General features: G+C 39.6%; 1 protein-coding gene across 1 annotated transcript; it reads left to right on the forward strand.

The window, feature by feature from the left end:
- Nucleotides 1–256: 256 nt before the first annotated feature.
- On the forward strand, nt 257–16,052 carry rab4b (RAB4B, member RAS oncogene family). Its single transcript, XM_084716336.1, has 8 exons — nt 257–432; nt 7,678–7,758; nt 10,164–10,278; nt 10,559–10,621; nt 14,182–14,336; nt 14,515–14,610; nt 14,796–14,973; nt 15,113–16,052. The coding sequence occupies exons 1-7, from the start codon at nt 417–419 to the stop codon at nt 14,909–14,911; spliced, it is 642 nt and encodes a 213-aa protein (XP_084572462.1). The 5' UTR covers nt 257–416; the 3' UTR covers nt 14,912–14,973; nt 15,113–16,052.
- Nucleotides 16,053–20,607: the final 4,555 nt, after the last annotated feature.

The following is a 20,607-nucleotide window of genomic DNA, read 5'->3' on the forward strand; positions in this document are numbered from 1 at the left end:
GGCTCGTATTTAGAAGGGAACCCCAGACCGGCGGAACATGTCGCGAGAATTATCATTGTAACCCAAACTATGATCTTTCTCTTACCCTAACCAAGTAGATATTTGTCCCCAAACCGTACCTAGGCTTTAACTACAGTGTTGTCACATTATATATAATGATTAGTTTGTACAACGTGCACAATGAAAAACAACGCGTGTAAATCTCGCGTGACTTTCGCACATAAATGGTTCACTTCTAGACAAGGCCCGTGTTTGGTTGTGGTCGGAGCGAGAAAGCTAGGAAGGGATCAAGGAAACCTCTTGCATCGTAGATAAACACCCTTAAGAGGTGTGAACCCAGCGAGCACACAGCTGTCATAACACCAAGAGAACAGTAAAAAAGGTCCGATTGAGTCCTTCACACAGCGAGGGTCAACATGTCTGAGACATACGGTATGTCTGACTGTAATTTCATGCTTGCTAGCCGTTACATACACACAGCTCTCAGTGGAGTGATGAGACAGACTGGGCTCTTAGCAACGATGCTAGTTAGCTAGCTACATAGTTAGCTTAGTTTAGCTGCCACCTCACCGCGTCTGCGGTTTTAATAGTAATAACTAACGTTTACTGCTGACATTTCATTCAAAGAAACAGGTGTAGTTGAAGTGCTTTGTGAGTATTAAGTGACACCTCTGTCCTACAATGGCGGAGTACATTTCTTCCTTAAACGGCCAGTTACATGAGCGAACAGATGGTAATACATTTCCAGGTAAAAGTTGGCCAAACTTGAAACACACAGCTACAGTAGCGTGTCGATACATGAACGTGTTCAGGTAGCCTGAGCTCTGAATTAAAGTAGATTGGATGACCTTGCAAGCCGCAATATTGTTGCATTCATTCTTAGGCGCTATGTAGTTTTTACTATGGAGTAGGTATTAGCTAATAGGCCTATAATGAGGAAGTTACATAGCTGTGGTTTACCATCTCTCAGTTACCTGTAGAGCAGCAGCTGTCAGGTGTTTCAGTGGTTTCTATTACATCTGCTCCCATCCTGAATCCAAGTAACTTAATTTCTGTCTGTGCTTCACTCAGTCTACATGACAAGTTAATGCTGACAGAAGACATGGCTGTATCTGTCTGTGAGCATTATAATTAACCACCAGGATTATTATAGGGCTGGACAATATGGACTCAATAAAATCTTACAGTATATTTCATCAAATACCTCTATCAATATAGTAAGGATGACTTGGTGCTTTCACAAAACATTACTGCAATGAGATTTTTAATAATCAATCATCAGTCGTATGAATTTAATGACTAAAGCCATGTTTCTACTCCAGGGACTAAGAATCTTTTGAGGAACTTGGTGTGGGTCTACTGCAGGGACCATGGTCTAAATTAAATTCTGGGGACATTATTTTGCCCTCCACAAAGTTCCTACTAAAGATGGTCATACAGGAAATTTCAGGGCTTGTAGCATTGAATATTTCTGATTTGTCGAGTACTCACAGCATTTTATTTTAGCCATAATATTTAAAAATCTGCAGTTGCAAACCAGTTTGTTTCGTTCATTGAACTGACAGAAGAAAGCATATGGACCGTCAAAGTCCAAGCCTTAATGAGCATTTATTCCGAGGAAGAAACACAACCCAAAAATAATGATATCTGATGCTTTAAATGGCCTCGTTGTTGTATAGTCATACTTAGGTGGACTGACTTTCCTAGTCTTTGTATTCTGTAGACTACAATAGAAACAAAGGCAGTAATGGACCTAAGGAACTTTAAACTTCTTTGAAAAGTACTTCCTGGGATTAAATGTTATGAGTACTTCAGGTGGAAACAAACTTTAAGTGGGTAAAGAAAAATAGTAGAAAAAGTAAGTAAGCATTAACTGTCTGTTAAGTTTAGAAATTGCATCCCATTACTGTAATGCAGCATTTTAAAACCAGAAAAGACAACACTTATGCAATATGACGATATAACAACATCTAAAATCCATGATTATGCCTAGTCTCATGTCATGATAATGATATATTAATAAATTATCAGTACACTACCCAGCACTAGTACTACTGACATATAGTTTTTACTCTTCTACATAAATTCCTTTAACATGACTTTGCCTCAGCAGCACAATGGGCCCGACACCACAGATCCAGTTGTTTTGAAATGGCACACCATCATCCTCTCCTCTCTCTGCTCTCTCTCTGCTCTCTCTGCTCTCTCTCTGCTCTCTCTCCTCTCTCTTCTCTCTCTCTCTCTCTCTCTCCATCTATTTCTACGTGTGCCCTGTCTCCATCATTCCTTGTATGAAACTTCATCCCAGTGGGCAGTATTTATGTTAAAGTGCCAGCACTAATGGTAGCTGTAATAGCCTTTTATTGATTTCTGTCTCAGTCTCCTGTGCTGTCTCCTCTCTGGGAGGGAGTACCAGTAGTGGAACTCGCAAAAAGCATTATGAATACACTAAGCACATGGCGAGGTTAAATGGTCCCAGGTGGAATTCATGAAAATGTTTCATTCATTTTGGTATTTGTGCGGTATGGCACTCTTTCATTAGTTTATCTTGTATAGCTACAGAATGTGGTTTATGTAAGAAAATAGAGGATGGAATAGAAAATAGATACTGGCAGTTAAATAAAGCTTAAAAAAAAGAGAAAGTTAAGCTAAATAGGAAGGCGTTGGGAGCAATTATACATAAAATTTACTTTAATAAAATCTAACTGTAATAAACACATTATTTGTGTTGTTGGACAGTTTGATAATGGATAACTGAGCTAACCTTCTGCAGCCTTCAAATGAGGTCCTGTTTACTGTGTAGGAGAAACTCCTGTGGTATTCACAATAGGGCTGGGGCAATCACCGATCAAATCATATATTGGCGATTGGAAGGTTGCCAGGCGATTTGCTGTTTATCAAGGCGATTTTGGAAAAAAAAAAAAACGGCGCTCTACTGTGCATGAAGGGATGTTTCTGGAGGAAATGCATGACTGTTAGAGAAGCCCCGTTTACAAACAGACCTACAATCCACATTTTCTCTTCTCTTCTCTTCTCTTCTCTTCTCTTCTCTTCTCTTCTCTTCTCTTCTCTTCTGTGACAGTGACAGGGTGCATCTCTGACACAGCCCGTTTGCTCATGCTTCGGCTATGTAGCTAATGTATAGGTTAATTGCTAATGTGTAGGCTAATTGCAAATAAATATTGTTTTAATGTGTAACTACTGAAATGTTCACACAAGGGCTTTCATAAATTCCTACAGTGTTGTGGCACTGCCGCCTTTGCAGGTTAAAAGTTAATGACAGCGACTTGAAGTGAGGAGGAGCAACACGTCTCCGGCTTGTCAGCGCAGCGGTGTCGCTCACTTTTGCATGTGATGCAAAACATTAAAAATAACGTCATTATAACAAAAAATATAAAAGTGCGGTGGTTGGCCTAGGCTATGGCCTATATCTTTTAGCCTATTGCATTTAAATTCCTACCGACACCTTAGGCATGGACTATCTTGTTCAGAGTAATTCAATCTAACGTCAGTATAGACCCAATGCTGGTCATAAATTAATAAAAAACGAATAAATCGATGTGCCCAAGCCCCATACAAATAAGACATTGTAACAGTAAAAGCATTCTATATTTCCTTATTCCTAATTATTCAAGCATAAACTATTCACACATGCAATCAAATTCGGATTATTCACAAGTCAGTTTATTAATCCAAAACACGAAATAACTTAGCCTTTCGACAATGCAAAACAAACATAGGCTATTGAGATAGCTTGCCTGACATAAATGGACAACTGCAAAGCAAACCAACTGCTTGCAACATAAAATGTGGTTGTTGTTTTCTATTTTCAAACATAAAACTTGTTTTACTCTAGATGTAGGCCAGGTATAAGGTTACAGTAGCAATCAACATAAGACATGTGCCAAGGACATGTGCCGCCCCTGCCCCCTTGCCAATTTAATTGTGTATTGGCAATCTAGAGCAATGACAATCTACGATTTGAAATTTAGAGGCAATCACACAGCCCTAATTCACAACCTCGTAAGTGGAAATATTTCTCACACCTCTGAGTTCATCAATTGTGTACACAATTTCCCATGTTATAACCATGAATTCACAAGTTTCATTTGAAGGCAGCATATTTTCATACACTGTAGTGCCCCAAGCAGAAAATATGGCCTTGTTTAGACTACCGGCCTCTATCAGTTTTTGGCATATCTGGATTATTTGCAGATTGATTTGATAAAGTCTGAACAACAAACACATGAAATACGATTTTTGCAAATCTGTCTTCCAAGCCACATTTGAAGTTAGATTGAATCACTCACATTTTCTACAGGTTTTTTTTTTAAATCATTTAAATCATTTTAAATCATGTCGCAAAGCGGCACACAGTGGATGACAATATCAAAGCCAGAGGGTTATAAGTGCATAAGAGCAGCTGAGCAGAGCGTTGTTACCATAGCAACCCATGCAGAGAGTTTGTGATGTCTGGACATACAAATTCAGTCTGATCACTTGCAAATGAGCATGAGCAATGTGAACAGTCTGTCTTAAAGATCTGATTTTAAGAAACAAAATAGATTTTTCTGCAGGAGGTGCAACAAACCATCATAATGAAAACAGCTTATTTTGCGTATGTCATTAGTTTTCATTATTGATTAATCAATCAGTATATTTTGGATTATTTTTTAGTTGATGAAATGTTATCAAATAGGCTAGTGAAAAATGTCCATTCTGTATTTGGAAAAAACAAAACACTTGATTGTCCATTGTTGTATTTTATTATTACGGTTGTCACTATTCTCTAAAACCACAATTCAATTTGACTTTTGATTTTAAGGTCAGGATTCAGTTGAATTTCACAATTTAAATTTAGCACTGATCGCTATGCCATTGTTAGCCAATCAATCAACAGATCTTTGAGTCTTTAAAAAGACTATCTATATGGTGCCAAGTGTGATAAAATGGCCCATAAGCTAAGCTGTATAATTTTTTTTCCCTACAAGTTGGCAGGGATGGAGAGAAAAAATATACTAGTAGAATTGCCAGTTTTGTATTTAACTGTTTTTGTATTTACTGGTGAAATTCAATGTAATCTCTCCATTTTCCATATCTTCCTTCTGTCTTGGGCTGTATTCCTGGAGTACACTGATACATATGCAACAAGGAAAATGTCTCATGTAACTTCAAGTGCAGATGCCCTGTGTACTTTGTCATAAATCAGAGGACACATCATCAGACATAAACTGTAGGTAGATCTGGGCCTAGGTGTGTTAGGAGTTGTCGCAATCTAAGTGAATGCAGATAAGAGTGTTAGTCTGTTCCCTCAGGTTATTTAATATTGATGTGTAAAGAATACAATAGCCTGAAAGGCTGCTGTTGAGAGGGCAGCGCTGCATTCCTCTCCCCCTGTTGCTTTGACATATTGACAGCTTGATTGTTGTATGCAGATCTCACATGGGAATATGTGATGTCTGGGAAGTCGTTGAAAAGCTGAGGCAAGCTTAAGTGAGCCGTTTGGTTTTGATTCTGTCAGTTCTGCTGTCATGACCATTGACAACGTGTGGTTGAGATGTAACGCTGACTGCTGTTGCAGAAGAAAACTGTAAGTGGTTTTAGGCTCCTTTCGTTTGCTTTGCACTTCTGATACCGTGAATTTGACCTCCAGCGTGTGTTGCTTGAGAAAACACCCGCTTCAACAAACAAAGGTGTACCATAAACTGAGCTGGCGGTGGTGTGTGTCTGCCAATGAAGGTGGCTCTAAGAACACTTTCATAATAAGTTTAAATGTTACACAGGAATCAATCCCATCTGTGCCTGTTTTATTTTTTCCTCCTAAACTGCTGTTTCTGTTGACCTTGCGTGGAGCTGAATACTCACAGCATGTTCACTTGGCTGTTAATCTCAGCAGTAGTAGTCACTAATCATTGGCCAGGCCAGCACCTCTCCCTGCAGAGCCAGCGATTAAGCTTGAACCTAAATTGCACACTGTCTCCAAAATCCAACTGAAGCTGTCTCTCAGGAGGAAAGGTGCAGTGTGCAATCATTATTTGCTCTCACAGTGAGGAACATACCATCAGTCTTGGATTTCCTGTTTTCCTGTTACTGCCTCTCTATCTAATACTCATAAATACACACATTTGATTTTCACATACATACACACTAGGGCTGTACCAAATAGTTTGAAGCTTCGTTCACAACATCGATATTCAAATCGTAAATCAACATTTGAAAAATATGCAGCTTTTTTTTTGTTAATTCTGTTTACACCCAGAACCCAGTATTTCTGTACAGTTGCAGATAAAGATTAGGCTACACTAATATTATTTAGGGCTGAAAATAGTGATCATTTTCACTGTCGATTAATCTGTTGTTAATCTGCTTCAAGCCATATTTATTGGCATTTACTTTTTTTTTAAAAAAAACAGCATGTTTGCTACAGGGGAAAACTGGTTGCACTCTCACTTGCTGTACATAAAGGCACACACCTGTACTAACAGGGCGGTCTATCAGCAGTCTACTCAAGTTTAACCATTCACTATGATTGATGCAAGTGAAAACATCGATCTATGTCATAATCTTTAAGATACACCTTTATTTTTTAAATCCCCATGGCATGTCTGTGTCACAAATGTCTGGGAGAGTTCAGTCATAAAATTGATGAAGTAGTTTTTTGTGAATTGACATAAATGTAGGCTAACTGGACTGTTAAATGGATACATTATATTGTATAATATTGTTTGAAGGCCTCTGAATTGAATCGAATTGAAATCATACCATGGCAGACTTTGTGATATCAGCAAAGTTGTATCACTGTCAAAAGAACGGATATAATATTGTATCATGATGAAACCTATGATTTACACACTTAGAATCTAACAGCACCATAAATTATATTTATGTTGCCGAAAGTGGCAAGTTTTGTTAAAGAAAGCTGATTTAATTTAAAAAAGACTAACTCATTTAGTGCAATGCAATGCAATGATAGATAGATAGATAGATAGATAGATAGATAGATAGATAGATAGATAGATAGATAGATAGATAGATAGATAGAAGCTTCAAATGTTAAAAAAAGACGCTTGGTACAGTCCTAATACACACCCTCTCCATCTCGTCAGTCACAACATGGAATCTTATCTCATGGATCTAGTCAGAAGTGCAGCACAGCCCACATATGTAAATGGACCCTGCACTATCTATGATGACAGCACACAAAGGCTGTCTGTACTGTGGATAGCCTTGCATGTTGGGCCCAAGTCATTTGGGCTCCGGATCATCTGCGTGGGTTTGGTTGTACTTTCCAGAGCATGAGCCGGGCCCACTGTCCACAACAACAACAACAACATCTATACAACCAGCTGGCTGTGGTCAATCAATCTCTGCTCAACTCAGTTAACCTAAGCTGTATTCAATAACTCTGAAGCTTTGACTTTGCTCTAATGGCATGTGTTATTAAGTCCTGGTGTCATTTTCAACCTCAGACAAACAGCCATATTAAATTAGAATCATAAGTAACAGGTTATGCTGATTACAAGCAAGGCTTTCTGATTAGTAGGCTAATTTCGGGTTGCTGGATGCTGTGAAAGTAGAAGCTCAATCGGATTAAGAGGAAATCTGAGGATTGTCTCTAGGGATCCTCCCCTGACGTGGGTGTTGCATTGATCTGTGCCTCCTCTCCTCTGCTTTCAGACTTCCTGTTTAAGTTTCTGGTGATTGGCAGTGCCGGCACGGGGAAATCCTGCCTCCTCCATCAGTTCATTGAGAACAAGTGTAAGTGTTCCCTCATTAAAGGCCATTAGTCACATCAGGATTGCATAAGAGTGAAAACATAATTGTATTATTACACAGACACACAGAAATCGACACAGTCATGGAATTAGTGCTGTTGATTTTCTGAGTTGTTTCATGCCACACAGTTAAAAAAAAAACTCTCACTCTGCTGTGAGGGGATTTGTTTCCTACTGAGAAAGTTATTCATTGACTTCTGTGTGGAATGAAACTGAAATGACGGGTGAATTATGTGTCTGTCCAGATTCCTAACATTCACAGTCGGTAATTATTGAGCCAGCAAAATGCAACACATGACAACACTGTTCTCTGCCTTTGACTTAAGAATAAAATGCTAACAGAATTTTCCATGATCGTGATCTTCCTGATCTTCCAGTCAGGTTTTTTGATGGGCTTCATGCACTTTTGCAGTTTTTTTTCAAAATGTTTATGTTTTGTTGTTTTGGGGAGAAAAAAAATGTTTGTTCCCTTGTGTTTTTGTTTTTTTTATCATTAAATGACAGTTTCATTAATCTTACATTTTCTGCATAGTGCAGTCCAATGAAACCAGTTAACTAAAAATTTTGTTAAAAGTCCAGTATGTATGATTTATGGGGATTTATTGGCAGAAAATGCTAGAAATTGAGTGTAATATTAATAAGTATGTTTTCATTAGTGTATAATCAAATGAAAATAAGAATTGTTTTGTTTTTGGTATCTTAGAATTAGCCATTTTCATCTACAGAGAAAATGGGTCCTTTTCTATGAGATTCCCTAAGAACTTGGTCGTTCACCCAGATGGCCGTGGATTTGCAGGACGTAGCAGTGCTTGCTTTGGCGAGCTTCGTGACCGCCCCAGTCTGTGCTCTGAGTACATGAAACAAAGTTGGACCAATTGGCAATAAAGGCTAATTTTATTTGTAACGCTTGGAAAATATGCTCACTAGACTGAATAATACATGCTTGCAATGTCAGATCAGTTTAGCTGATGTTTGTAAGCCTTGCAATAGAAGTAAGATACCACACTAATACCAAAATACAGACCCCACATCTTAGTATAATTTAACTGTTAGACATAATTTAGTCCATCTTGTCATCATATTTAAACACTATTTGGTTCCGAGGCACAGTCAGGGGTAAAGTTTGTCAATTCATCTTATTCATCTATTTGAAATGAGGCTGAGAGTTTACTCATCTATTGCATCAAGCAATGATGGAAACAAGTATTGTATTACTGTTTTTACCACTGCACCCCTGATTTAATTATATTTCCCAGTATAATGTTATGATCAATGGTCAATTTAAGAATTTATCAACAGTCAGGTAAAAGTCATTTTAAAAAATCAGGGAAGTCTAATTTGAATTGCTCTTGAAGCTGTGTATGTGTAAGAAGAAGAAGTGTTTCGTTGTCGATGATCACATAAATATGAAAAAATCACCTCTGCTTGAAGTTCCAGTGAGACTTGGGGATTTAATTTTGGAGTTAAGACAAAGATCAGGTTAATAAACAACTTTTTCAGGTTACAGTTTTGCTAGTTTATCCAGAAATGGCAAGGTGACCAAGAGCGAGCTGACAGGACAAGTATTAGGCACACAACACTCCGTGTGACAAGGGGTTAAAGGAATGTGTTTAGGGAGTCCCCGCTTTCTGCAGCAGTGCAGAACAGACAAACCCAATGCCAGCTCCAAATAGGGCCTTTTGATTTTTTTTACTGCAAGTATCACTGCCATCATAGGTTCTCCTACACATGTGGAACCAGAGAGTGAGACAAAGTGTTTGTTGTCTACAAGCTCACCATGAGATGCCACTAAATCCTACACACTGGTCCTTTAAATCTGCACCTTTCTGACAGTGTCAGCAAAACTGAACATCATAAACTTCACAAAGTCCAGATCTATTGCAGGGCTGTTTGGTTGTCCCTAATAAACTGTAGCTCAGAGTTCTGCTATCACAAAACATTTAAACTATCTGTTAAACTTGAGGACTGTGAAGATGTCTAAGAGCAAGATAGCCTGTAAGTAATATAAAAACATGTGAAAACTCAGCCACATAAACATGCTGACACACATGCTTGTATTAATTTGATTAAAGATGTGTAAGGTCCCTGTGCTGCTGTCACTGGAGAAGGGGAGGGTGGGTGAGTTGACAGTGTTAATCTCATCTAGATTCCCTCTAGTCTCTAATGCGGATATGAGTCATTTGAAGATAACAACAAGCAAAACACACCAGCATATCATACATTAGAGATAAGATTCTGGGAAGGGGTTGTGGTGGTGGCAGTGTGTACCTGTTGTTTAAGTGGAAAGACTTCTCCACTAGCCTGTTTCTACAGTCCATAATTAATTAAGTTAGTTGTTCTGTTGTTGTGCTGTTATTTCATTTTCCCCTCTCTGTGTCCATGTTGCAGTTAAACAGGACTCCAACCACACCATTGGAGTGGAGTTTGGTTCCCGTGTGGTTAATGTTGGTGGGAAGACAGTCAAACTGCAGATCTGGGACACTGCTGGGCAGGAGCGATTCCGGTAACAGCCTGCAATATTTCCTGCTAAGGGTTTGGCAAACTTTTCTGAAATACAAGGTTAACATAAATTACTGAGCGCACATGCTTTGAACAGTCACGTGGAGATGACATGGTCTCGTATCTCTCAGCAGCTCCACTGGAGTAATTATATGCCTGACTGATGACAGTAGCTAAAAGCAAGGGACAATTTCTCATTAACCTTCAACAACTGGATTTTGCCAGCTGATACTGATATTGTGAATGAATTACTTTAAACCCAGATTTCTGTCTTCTCTCCACAGTTCTGTCACACGCAGCTATTACAGAGGAGCAGCTGGAGCTCTCCTCGTCTATGACATCACCAGGTAAGTAAAACAATCAGTGCACTCTCCTTTTACACATGATGCTTTTTGTGTAACAGTAGGAACAATTAAATTTAGTGTTCACCTTATAAAATGTTATAAGATAAAAATGTCCTAAAACATGGAAATGAGTTAGCATATTTGCACTTTCAATTCCTTTACCTCAAATTCAGATTTTTGGTGAGATGCCTGAAAGAAGGTCTGTGGTTAAAACGAGCTCAAGAGATTTTCACATTTTTTCTACAGCATAGAAGATGTCAGTAATATCACTCATGAATTTTGCAGCTTTTCCGTGTCTTAAAAAAGGCTGTTGCTAATAAGTGGCTAAATGAAACTACAGACATTGTCACAGACAATGTCATTAAATGTCATCACACCGAAAACTAATCACTAAAGACGGTGGCTGAACACGAACATCAGGCTACCCAAAGCTAGCAGCTAACAAAGAGTGGCAAACTTTCAAACATTGGTGCATTTAAAAAAAAAAGTCTACTATTTACACACATGCACATTTATGATTGAAACAACAGTCCAGATGAATTAGTGGTTTTTGGTGTCTTCCCTCAAAATTCAGGTTATACAATGAGCATGCTAACTTTGTCCACATGGCGGCTGTCAGCAGGCTCAAAACTGCCAGAATCAGACCCAGTAAGTCCAAGAGTGATGCTAGACTGCACGTCGGTTGTTGGTCAGTTGTTCACCTCCACCACAGAATGACTGAATGTCTTTTTTCTCAGTAAAACACCAGTAACTGTAATGTTAGATAATTCTCACTCGTTGCCATGGCTATTGACTCGGCTGACGGTGTGGGGTAATCGAAGCACAAATTAAGAGGCAGGTGAAGATCAGTTATGAACTAAACATGTATGGACATGGACTTTCAAACAAGCATTAAAACTAAAAGTAAATGAATGAGCTTTATAACTGAAGCGACAGCCAGCCTCACAGCATCGGTAAGCTTGCTGTCTGACGAATCAGGGGATGACATGTCTTGACTGATAAGAACCAGTCAGAAAGTGGACCTGGGTGTCTGTGCCATCATCTCCAAAACTCTGTTTCTGCCCGTCCAGATTGAAACACAATCCCAAACACCTCCATTTTAGGCGACCTAAATGCCCAGGTAGGGTAGGAACTAATGTACCAGAATGTATGCATTTTAGTAACCTTAGTGGTGGCAAAGTTGAAGTCATGCAACTGTGATATACTGTGTTCATTTTAAATTTTTACCTCTGAAGAAAAGGTGTAAATTCACCACAGTGCAGTGCACGGTGCATCTAAAATCCTATGGAAAAATCCTATTGACTTTTCTCTTGGGAGCCAAAGCGATGCTAACTTGCTGGTTGGCCTAGAAAAATATGTCAACTCTGCAGCTTTCTATTGTGGTATATAGACAAAAAAATCATTTCTTACATTGTCCTGCCAGTGCTGGAAATGTCTCCCAAATGTGGCAAGTTTTCTTTATTAAATTACAAAATAATCATTATAAACTATCAAAAAACACACATCATTATAGTTAGAGGAGCACACTTCTAGACATTCACTGCAATATTTTAAAGTGTTGAAATTGGATCTGGCTGGATTTAAAATTGAAATGTACTGACCCATGAAGCTTAACTGTAAATATTATTTCACTTTACTCTGTTTATTTTTATGAGCACCTATATTATTGTTTCAGTCCACAGTGTGTCCATAGCACCTCCAGAAATTGTGCAATTTAATGACTTTACACTTGGACCCATACAGTGAGATATGGATGCTCACAGGCCTGTTTTTCATAAGCCTTGGGTTAAGATAAAGGGTTTGTGAAATAAAGATGGAGTGAATGCAGTAATGCAGAGAGACAGGAATGTAATACTGTTTGTGTTTGTAAGAATATATGGGCTTTTTTGGCAGGAGAGGTGGAGTGCAGAGTGGCAGGAACTGTAATATAGAGGCATCCTCTGCTAGGCAGACTGGCAGGCAGCAGTCGGGAAAGCTAAAGTCCATCACAGAAAGTGTCACCTGAGGGGAAAACAGGCAGAGTTGAGGGGGAAACTGCAGGTGGGGTGGAGATGGAAAACAAGATAGTGAATAGGAGATGGAGACATTACTCTTCACAGGTGAAAAGGTCAGCAGGAAGATGGACAGTATGCGTGTCAGATGTATGTGTGTGAATTAGATTGCAGCTGAGCTGCTTGGTCTCATCAGCATGTGGATGAGAAGTGACATCATCCTTTGGCTGTTTGTGAAAGCAGCTGTTAAACATTATTCTGTGACCCACACCCTTCTGCTCACCTCTCTGGCCTCATATTACCATGGACACCAGAGCCCCGTCTCCATGGCTTCAACCCAAAGACAATTTTAGGAAAGTTCTTCACTGTCTAACAGATTGGTCAATATAGTAATTAAATCTAATCCAGTGATCTGAGCAGAATTTTCTGTTTAAAGTTTCAGAAGGCATGCTTTTGATTCTTTTTTTTTTTTTTTTACTAAGTAGTTACTTTGTAAGTATATGAAGTTACAAAGTTAGTATTTATTGGTTATAAAAGAACCTCTGCAGTACATGTAAACCAAATATGAATTGAAACTGTGTCTCGTTATGCAATTCTTAAGTTGGTTATACATTTTTCTTTTTTCTTAATATCTTTCGGCACTGAAAGATCCTTCACTTTATAGTTGAAATCCAGTAACTCGTCCTTGTGATACGTTTGAGATACTTTTGTCCTTGAATGGAAATAACCTGCTGCTGTACGGTTTCATCTGTTCAAACTTTCTTTCTCCCAGAAAAGAAATTCGGTGTCTCCCTGGAACCCAAACTTACAAACATACATCATGAAATCTACATTTGTAAACTGCTAAAGAACACAACAAAAAATGAATTTAAAATATATATGAAAAGAATTATTATTACGTATTATCTCATTATAAAAAATACATCACAGCAATAATCAAATTTGCTGGTTGTAATGTTAAGTTTCTCACCACATGACGAACTTGCACTGTGGGGGCTTTTAATTTGAAGGTACAGGATTTAATTTTAGGTACAGGATTTGTTGAGTTTATAATAACAGCATAATGTAATTTTAACACAACAAACAGGAGCAAATCAAAACAACACTTTTTACTAAATATTGACTGTCAGCCCACATGTCCCATGATGCCTAGACTAAATAGCTTAAGGTTGCTGTTTTTTGTTTGAAAATGCTAATATTACTTTTGGTTAATATTTGCAGCATGTTCTGTGCAGCACATGGTTTAGGAGCACTAGCATTACTGTGATTTTTGTGCTAGTTTACAGTTGTAACCATTAGGGATGTGGCTGTTACATTTCTTGACCCCAGCTGTATTTTATTTCACTGTTTTAATGTTCCCGTCCTCTCTGCTGAATGTCATGGTTGGGTTGACATTGCTGAGAGCTGCTGTCTCTCTCTATACTAAAGAGCAGAAGTTGCATGTCACTTTGACTCTTAAAGCTATGCAAAATTGTTTGAACTCAGTTTGTATTATTTTGATCCTTTACTCCCAACAGTAAACTGGCCAATGTGCCCCACTAAGTGTCCATCTTGTCCTGTCTTGCCTTCCAGTCGGGAGACATATAACGCCTTAACCAACTGGCTGACAGATGCACGGACTCTGGCAAGCCCCAACATTGTTATTATCCTGTGTGGCAACAAGAAAGACCTGGATGCAGACAGAGAGGTGACCTTCCTGGAGGCGTCACGCTTTGCTCAGGAGAACGGTAACTGGTGTCAGATTTGCATTATCCTGCATTTCAAGTTTCTGTCTCTTCTTAGTTCCTTTTGTCCGTATTATTCTGTATGCTTGCTTTTCATGATTTATGCCATCCCATGCTGTCTTTTGTTGCTCCCCCTGGCTTTTTCTTTGACCTTGGACGTGTGCTTTTTCTGCCCATTTAGAGCTGATGTTCCTGGAGACCAGCGCTCTGACAGGGGAGAATGTTGAGGAAGGTTTCCTGAAGTGCGCTCGCACCATCCTTAACAAGATAGACTCGGGTACATGTTTCATTCTTTGTTAAAGGGGTGTGTCTGAGTTGGGCATTTCTGTGAGAGTATGCACACATCTGTTTGCTTGTTTTTACTTATGATCTCTGTGCTTGAATGCTTGAAGCCCTGTGGTTCTGCCTCTAGTCTAATATATATATATATGTCTGATATCTCTCATTATTTTTGATTCAAAGGTGAGTTGGACCCAGAGAGGATGGGTTCAGGTATCCAGTATGGAGACGCTTCGTTGAGGCAGCTGCGACAGCCGAGAGGCACCACCACACAGAATAAACAGCAGTGTAATTGCTAGGGATCGGGGGCTCCACCCTCACCTCAGCCCACAGGCCCACACAGACAGGACGTCCCCTACAGGTCAGTGGCTTGTCATCAGCTCAGGCTGTAACGGTGCTACTTTTTAAATAATCTGAAATACGTCTCTACCTTGTCTCAGTATTGATGAGGGCGTGTCAGTACTCATCCTTCTCATCTCCTTTCTCCTCACACGTCTCAGCTCCAGGTGTTTTTTGGTGTGTGGGACCCTTGTCTCTGCTGTCTCACACACCTTTGATCACCTGGATGAGTGGTCACGGAGATCACTGCAACCCCTTTCCCCTGCATCTGGGCAGGGAAACCCCTCAGTGTGAACACGCTGGGATCATAAAGAAGAGGAATCCTCTTCTGATAAAAGCGGTTTCTCAGTTACTTACCAGACAAGGACGAGTTGAGGGTTGTGTGTATGGGCTGCCCTACTGTTGTTTTATCTCTGTGCTTTTTCATTCTGGTTTTAGTAACACCTGCTACCTGCTTCCTCGTTTGCACATCACTGTTCATAAATTATTATTGGTAAGCTATTTTGCGCATATTCATCATTCAGCCTATCCGGATATGATTCATGATTAGTTTTTTGAGCGCTTTTGAATTTTAATATTCATACAGACACCTGTTGGTATTTTGCTTTTTATTATCCATTGTTTGAGTTAAATTTATTTTCCATGAATTCAGCCTGTCATTGATAGTGATGAACAGTTAAAACATGTCCTCAAATGAAGTAAACATGCACAGATTTTGCTTTAGAATTACTGTAGATATATTGAAAACCAGATACAATGCAAGTTTTTGTTAAGGTTTCTGCAGTTGGTGTCCAGTAACTTTTCCTGATACAAATCAAAGCAGCTAACCAGTAAATTAAAGAGTAGTTAAGAATTTTAAAGTCATAGAGACCCAAATATTAACGCCCAGGGGCCATATTACAGACACTTCCAAACTTGCAGATTCTATCTTAAAGCCAAAACGCACTAAAGGCGTCTGACGCTCGCGATTTGAAACCCACCCATTGTTCTAAATGGCAGAACACGCACTGAAAGCATCTTGACACGCGTCAAAGTGACTTGACGCTCGTACTCCGAACTTGTTTCGATTTTTGGAGCGTCAAATGAGGACCAGGGCTTTTTTATCTGCAGCTGCAGTTCGAGTTTGGGGAGAGTTACATGGAATAAAAAAAGGCATGGACGTGAGGAGCGAGTGCTGATGGAGCTTTAGCTCCACCTGAAACCAGCTAAAAGAAAAAAGGAAAAAAAAAAAATGACCCGCAGGAGAGAGGGAGGGAGGGAGAGAGCGTGTGAATAGGGACAGATGCGCCGACTTGATATAAAAACTTTTTATGATCATGAAACATAACATTGAACACTTTTGTGGCGTGTGAGTTTTTTGCTCTAAGTCCGATTTGTTTACTAAAAACTTTACTTAATTTCTCCACGCCGATTGATCATAACTGCAAAGGAGGAGAGAGAGGGACAGCAGAGAGGAGGGAGAGGGAGCGTGTGTGAAGTGCTGACTTCGCAACATTATTTTAAATCATTATGAAGTGTCCAGGCTCTGTGTCTCCCTCTTCGTCTCCTCGGTGTGTGTCGGTGTGCAGTTTGCTGTCTGCTGTGGTCTAAAACATCCTCACAGGTGTAAACTGGGCGAAACTGATGTAAATTATCCTGCTTTCTTAATACAAAAACATTAATATCGCGCACCGTTTAGTCATTATATAGACGGACCTGAAAAAAGATGAGGATTTTTTTCCCTCAGAGGACAATATTTTACTAAAGACATAAACTATTATTAATAGTTATACTAATTAAATAAACAGATGCATATAAATAACGACCTTTTCCTAAAATACTGCTGGTTTTATGGTGATGGAATGTTAAATCTGACGCCTGCAGTGCGCTATAGATGCTTCAAAAGACCTGAAGAAATGAAGCCTGCAGTGCGGTTTGGCCTTTAGTGTTTGGTAACCATGGTAATTAGGGTTAGGGCCTGATTTAGGGGGAAAAATGCATAACAGACAAACAGTTCTTAAGTTATTGGGCTTCTTGTGAATTGCTCACAATTTTGGGGCATTCATCAATACTTTCATACTGTTGTACTTAAGAGGCATTTAAGTCTGCTGCCCTTATATGGATGTATTGGGGTGTTTCTTAATGCTAATTGCCCATTTCCGTGCATACAATTTAAGATCAAACATGATTCATCAACATACTCAGGTGGGTAAGTACAGATTTGGCTGTCAGCACACGTTTCATAGATCCCCTCTTACAGCATAAAGAAGAAATATAAGAGAAAAATAAGAGACCATCCATGTATGAGGACCAATGTTCCTATGCTAACTAAAGATAGGAAAAGTGTAATTACACAAGCATCTTAACTTCCCAAAAAAATCATTTAGGTCAACAGGTAAGATGCCCTAACTTTGACTTTTCCAACTGTAGTAGGAGCTAACTTACCCAACTAGCAAACTATAGCTAACAGTAGTGTTTGCTAACAGTAGCTAACGGTAGTGTTAGCAAGCATGTTTAATCCATATATCTGCTTTGTTATTGCTTTGACACAAAGGATGCTGGATATGGTGGAGACTGTCTGCTATCATAGCTCACTCCCTTTCTTTCATCTCCCGAGTTAGTGTTGTTGTAAATTTCCCAAAAAGAACATCTTTTCAGTTCTCTGCAGATGTTACAAAAACTTTGTACCCATCTGTCTTGAAGTTAAAGTGCCCATCATTGTTTTTGTTCCATTTTTGTGTTTCACTGATTAAAAACGATCAAAAAGTTGTGTAGTTGGGTGAGATGAGAAAGTGTCTGTTGCTAGGTAGCAGACATAAAAGTTGATAAGCGATGTTGGATTGAATGTGTAGACCTTTCTAACCCGAGATAAGATCCATCCATCCATTATCTTCCGCTTATCCGGGGCCGGGTCGCGGGGGCAGCAGTCTGAGCAGGGACACCCAGACTTCCCTCTCCCTGGACACTTCTTCCAGGTGTTCCGGAGGGACCCCAAGGCGTTCCCAGGCCAGCCGAGCGACGTAGTCACTCCAGCGTGTCCTGGGTCTTCCCCGGGGCCTCCTCCCAGTGGGGCATGCCCGGAACACCTCCCTAGGCAGGCGCCCAGGAGGCATCCGATATAGATGTCCAAGCCACCTCAGCTGACTCCTCTCGACGTGGAGGAGCAGCGGCTCTACTCCGAGCTCCTCCCGGGTGACAGAGCTCCTCACCCTATCTCTAAGGGAGCGCCCCGCCACCCTGCGGAGGAAACTCATTTCAGCCGCTTGTATCCGAGATCTTGTTCTTTCGGTCATGACCCAGAGTTCATGACCATAGGATAGGATTCCTAAAGTTAATTAGGATTTGCCTCTGTACCAAATATGAAAAAATCCAAAAATCTTAAACTCTTTCTATCTCGACTTAAGATTTAAAATAAGATGTTTCTGTAATATGGCCCCAATTCTTTTTCTCCATCTGAGTTGTGTATTTGCAGTTTGCATTAAAATGCACTTTTCCATTGAGTTGTTGGCCTTAGTAATATACTTGATATTGCGGATCTACAGTATATTATTCCTAGTCACTGTCTCTAAACTGTCAAAGGGATTGGTCCAATCACTCCACTCTACATAGGCGAGCCTTTGGGTCACGTTTAAAGCACAAAAAAAGAGATTTTGCTCTTAAATTTTAGTCCAAAGTCTGTAGATTTACATTGTCAGATTTAGCCCCGGTGTATCTGGCCCAATCACAGTGTAAACTAACAATGTCTGACTCCTCCTGGTGGGTTTTTTCTCAGTTTTCTTGACCTCCCTTTAAATCATGCCGCACATACTGTATAAGGGACGTCACAGGAAACCACAGTTGGCTTTGCCTCGGTGCCATGTTTCGGAAACTTTCATACTGCCCACTCAGTTCCCTCTGAGGCTTGACACCGTTTAATCATGCAAGGTTGTAAATGCGCCTTGATATTAGTCAGGATTCTGTTATTAACCTTTTAAGTAGTTTTCATCCAAGCACCTCTGCTCTGCTACAAAAATATCACTGACTTTGTTGAGCCGACCCAGATGTTCTCGCCTCAGAACAGCCCCTGTGTTGCCCCAGAGAGCAACAGGGAATTTCCACTGAAACATGATTTCCTCTTTCCGTCTTAACACTGACAGCATGGTTGGTGGTGCTGCCGCGGGAGGAGAATGACGTTGTGAGTTAATCGCTTAAAAACATCCTAAACTCTCCCACCCTACTGTTGTTGAGTCAAAGGCACTGCTTCTGTCTGAAGCACTGAGAGCCGGTCGCACTGACCCAGCCAAGAGGAGATGAAAACAAACTGCCTGCAAAAACCTGTTTCTCATGTCTCTTCTCCTCAAGTGTTAGCATATGTGCTCCAAGACTAACCATATGCGATTTAAGCTCAAATGAGCCAGCACACTTATGGGAAAAAAGATGGCAAGCAAACATGAGATAGTATAGGATATCAAGAGACAGATGGTCAAAAAATATGTAGTTTTCATAAAAAATACTGGCATTGTGTGATAGTTTATCTCCTTCTGCAAGTGCACTTTTACTTTTGGATTTTCATGTTTGTTTTTTGTTTATATGCTGCAACTATAGAATTGTACATTTTATTTTACTTGAACAGTATACTGTAATAAAGATTTTAATTGTAGATGTTATCATTTCTTACTAAATAACAACTGAGGCTCTTGATTTGAATTCTGCTGGAGACTGATGAAGTGGTGATGAGCTTCTGCTGTCTGAGGTTTAACCTGTTGCCTGCTGTTGACGTGGAGGTAACCATGAAAGGATGTGGACTTCCTGAGCAGCCGTCAGCAGCGGCTCTGATCACTCATTCACATGGTGTCAAATCATCTAAATGGTTGAATAGTGTGAAGGAGTTAGCTTGCATTCACCTGTGTGTATTTATTGTACAGTTCATAATAAGCACTCATCAAAATAGCCATATGATTAGCATTATTTTCAATCATGTGATGAACACAATCCAACTCAGTTGTTGCTTAGTAACTAATGTTATATAATCAACCTAAATTCTACTGTACATCTCAAGTAACCTATGCTGTAAATAAGATTTGTCTATTGTCAGTCGAGGGTGAGTGTTGCTCATTGATTGTAATGATTATGCAATTCCCAGTAAACTGCTTGTTTTTTCAGTTAATACCTTTCACCTGTTTTTGTCCTGGATGTTTGTCTGTGTGTGCAGAAGAGTTGCTCTTTATGTGCTCAGTTTACTAAAGGGACAGTTCACCCCCAAATCAAAAATGCATAAATCCTCTGGCCTGGCTATTCATCCATCTTGGTAGTTATGGTGTGAGTTGCAGTGTTTAGGCGACAGACATGTCTGCTTTCTCTTTAATGCAGTTGGGCTAAATGCACTTGGCTTGTGGTTCTCAAAGCACCAAACAATAACTTTGAAAAACTAAACAGCAGTGTCTCTTTCCAGAAATCATGACGCGATTATTCAAGATCATCCACAGACCTTACAATCTTAACACTTCATTTAGCTGATACTTTTATCCAAAGTGACGTGCGTCTGAGAGCAGATACAACACAAGCAAGGATCTGGTCACCTAGTTGTGAGCAGTTTCATGTAGGAACTGTTTCTTCCTACTGAACTATACTAGGGTTATTATATGTAAGTAAAACTATACTAAAACAAGAACAAGGTGTGAAGAAACATGTTAGCTAA

The sequence above is a fragment of the Lutjanus erythropterus genome, chromosome 4 (assembly GCF_056507025.1).
Source record: "Lutjanus erythropterus isolate fLutEry1 chromosome 4, fLutEry1.hap2, whole genome shotgun sequence".
Taxonomy (NCBI): domain Eukaryota; kingdom Metazoa; phylum Chordata; class Actinopteri; order Lutjaniformes; family Lutjanidae; genus Lutjanus; species Lutjanus erythropterus.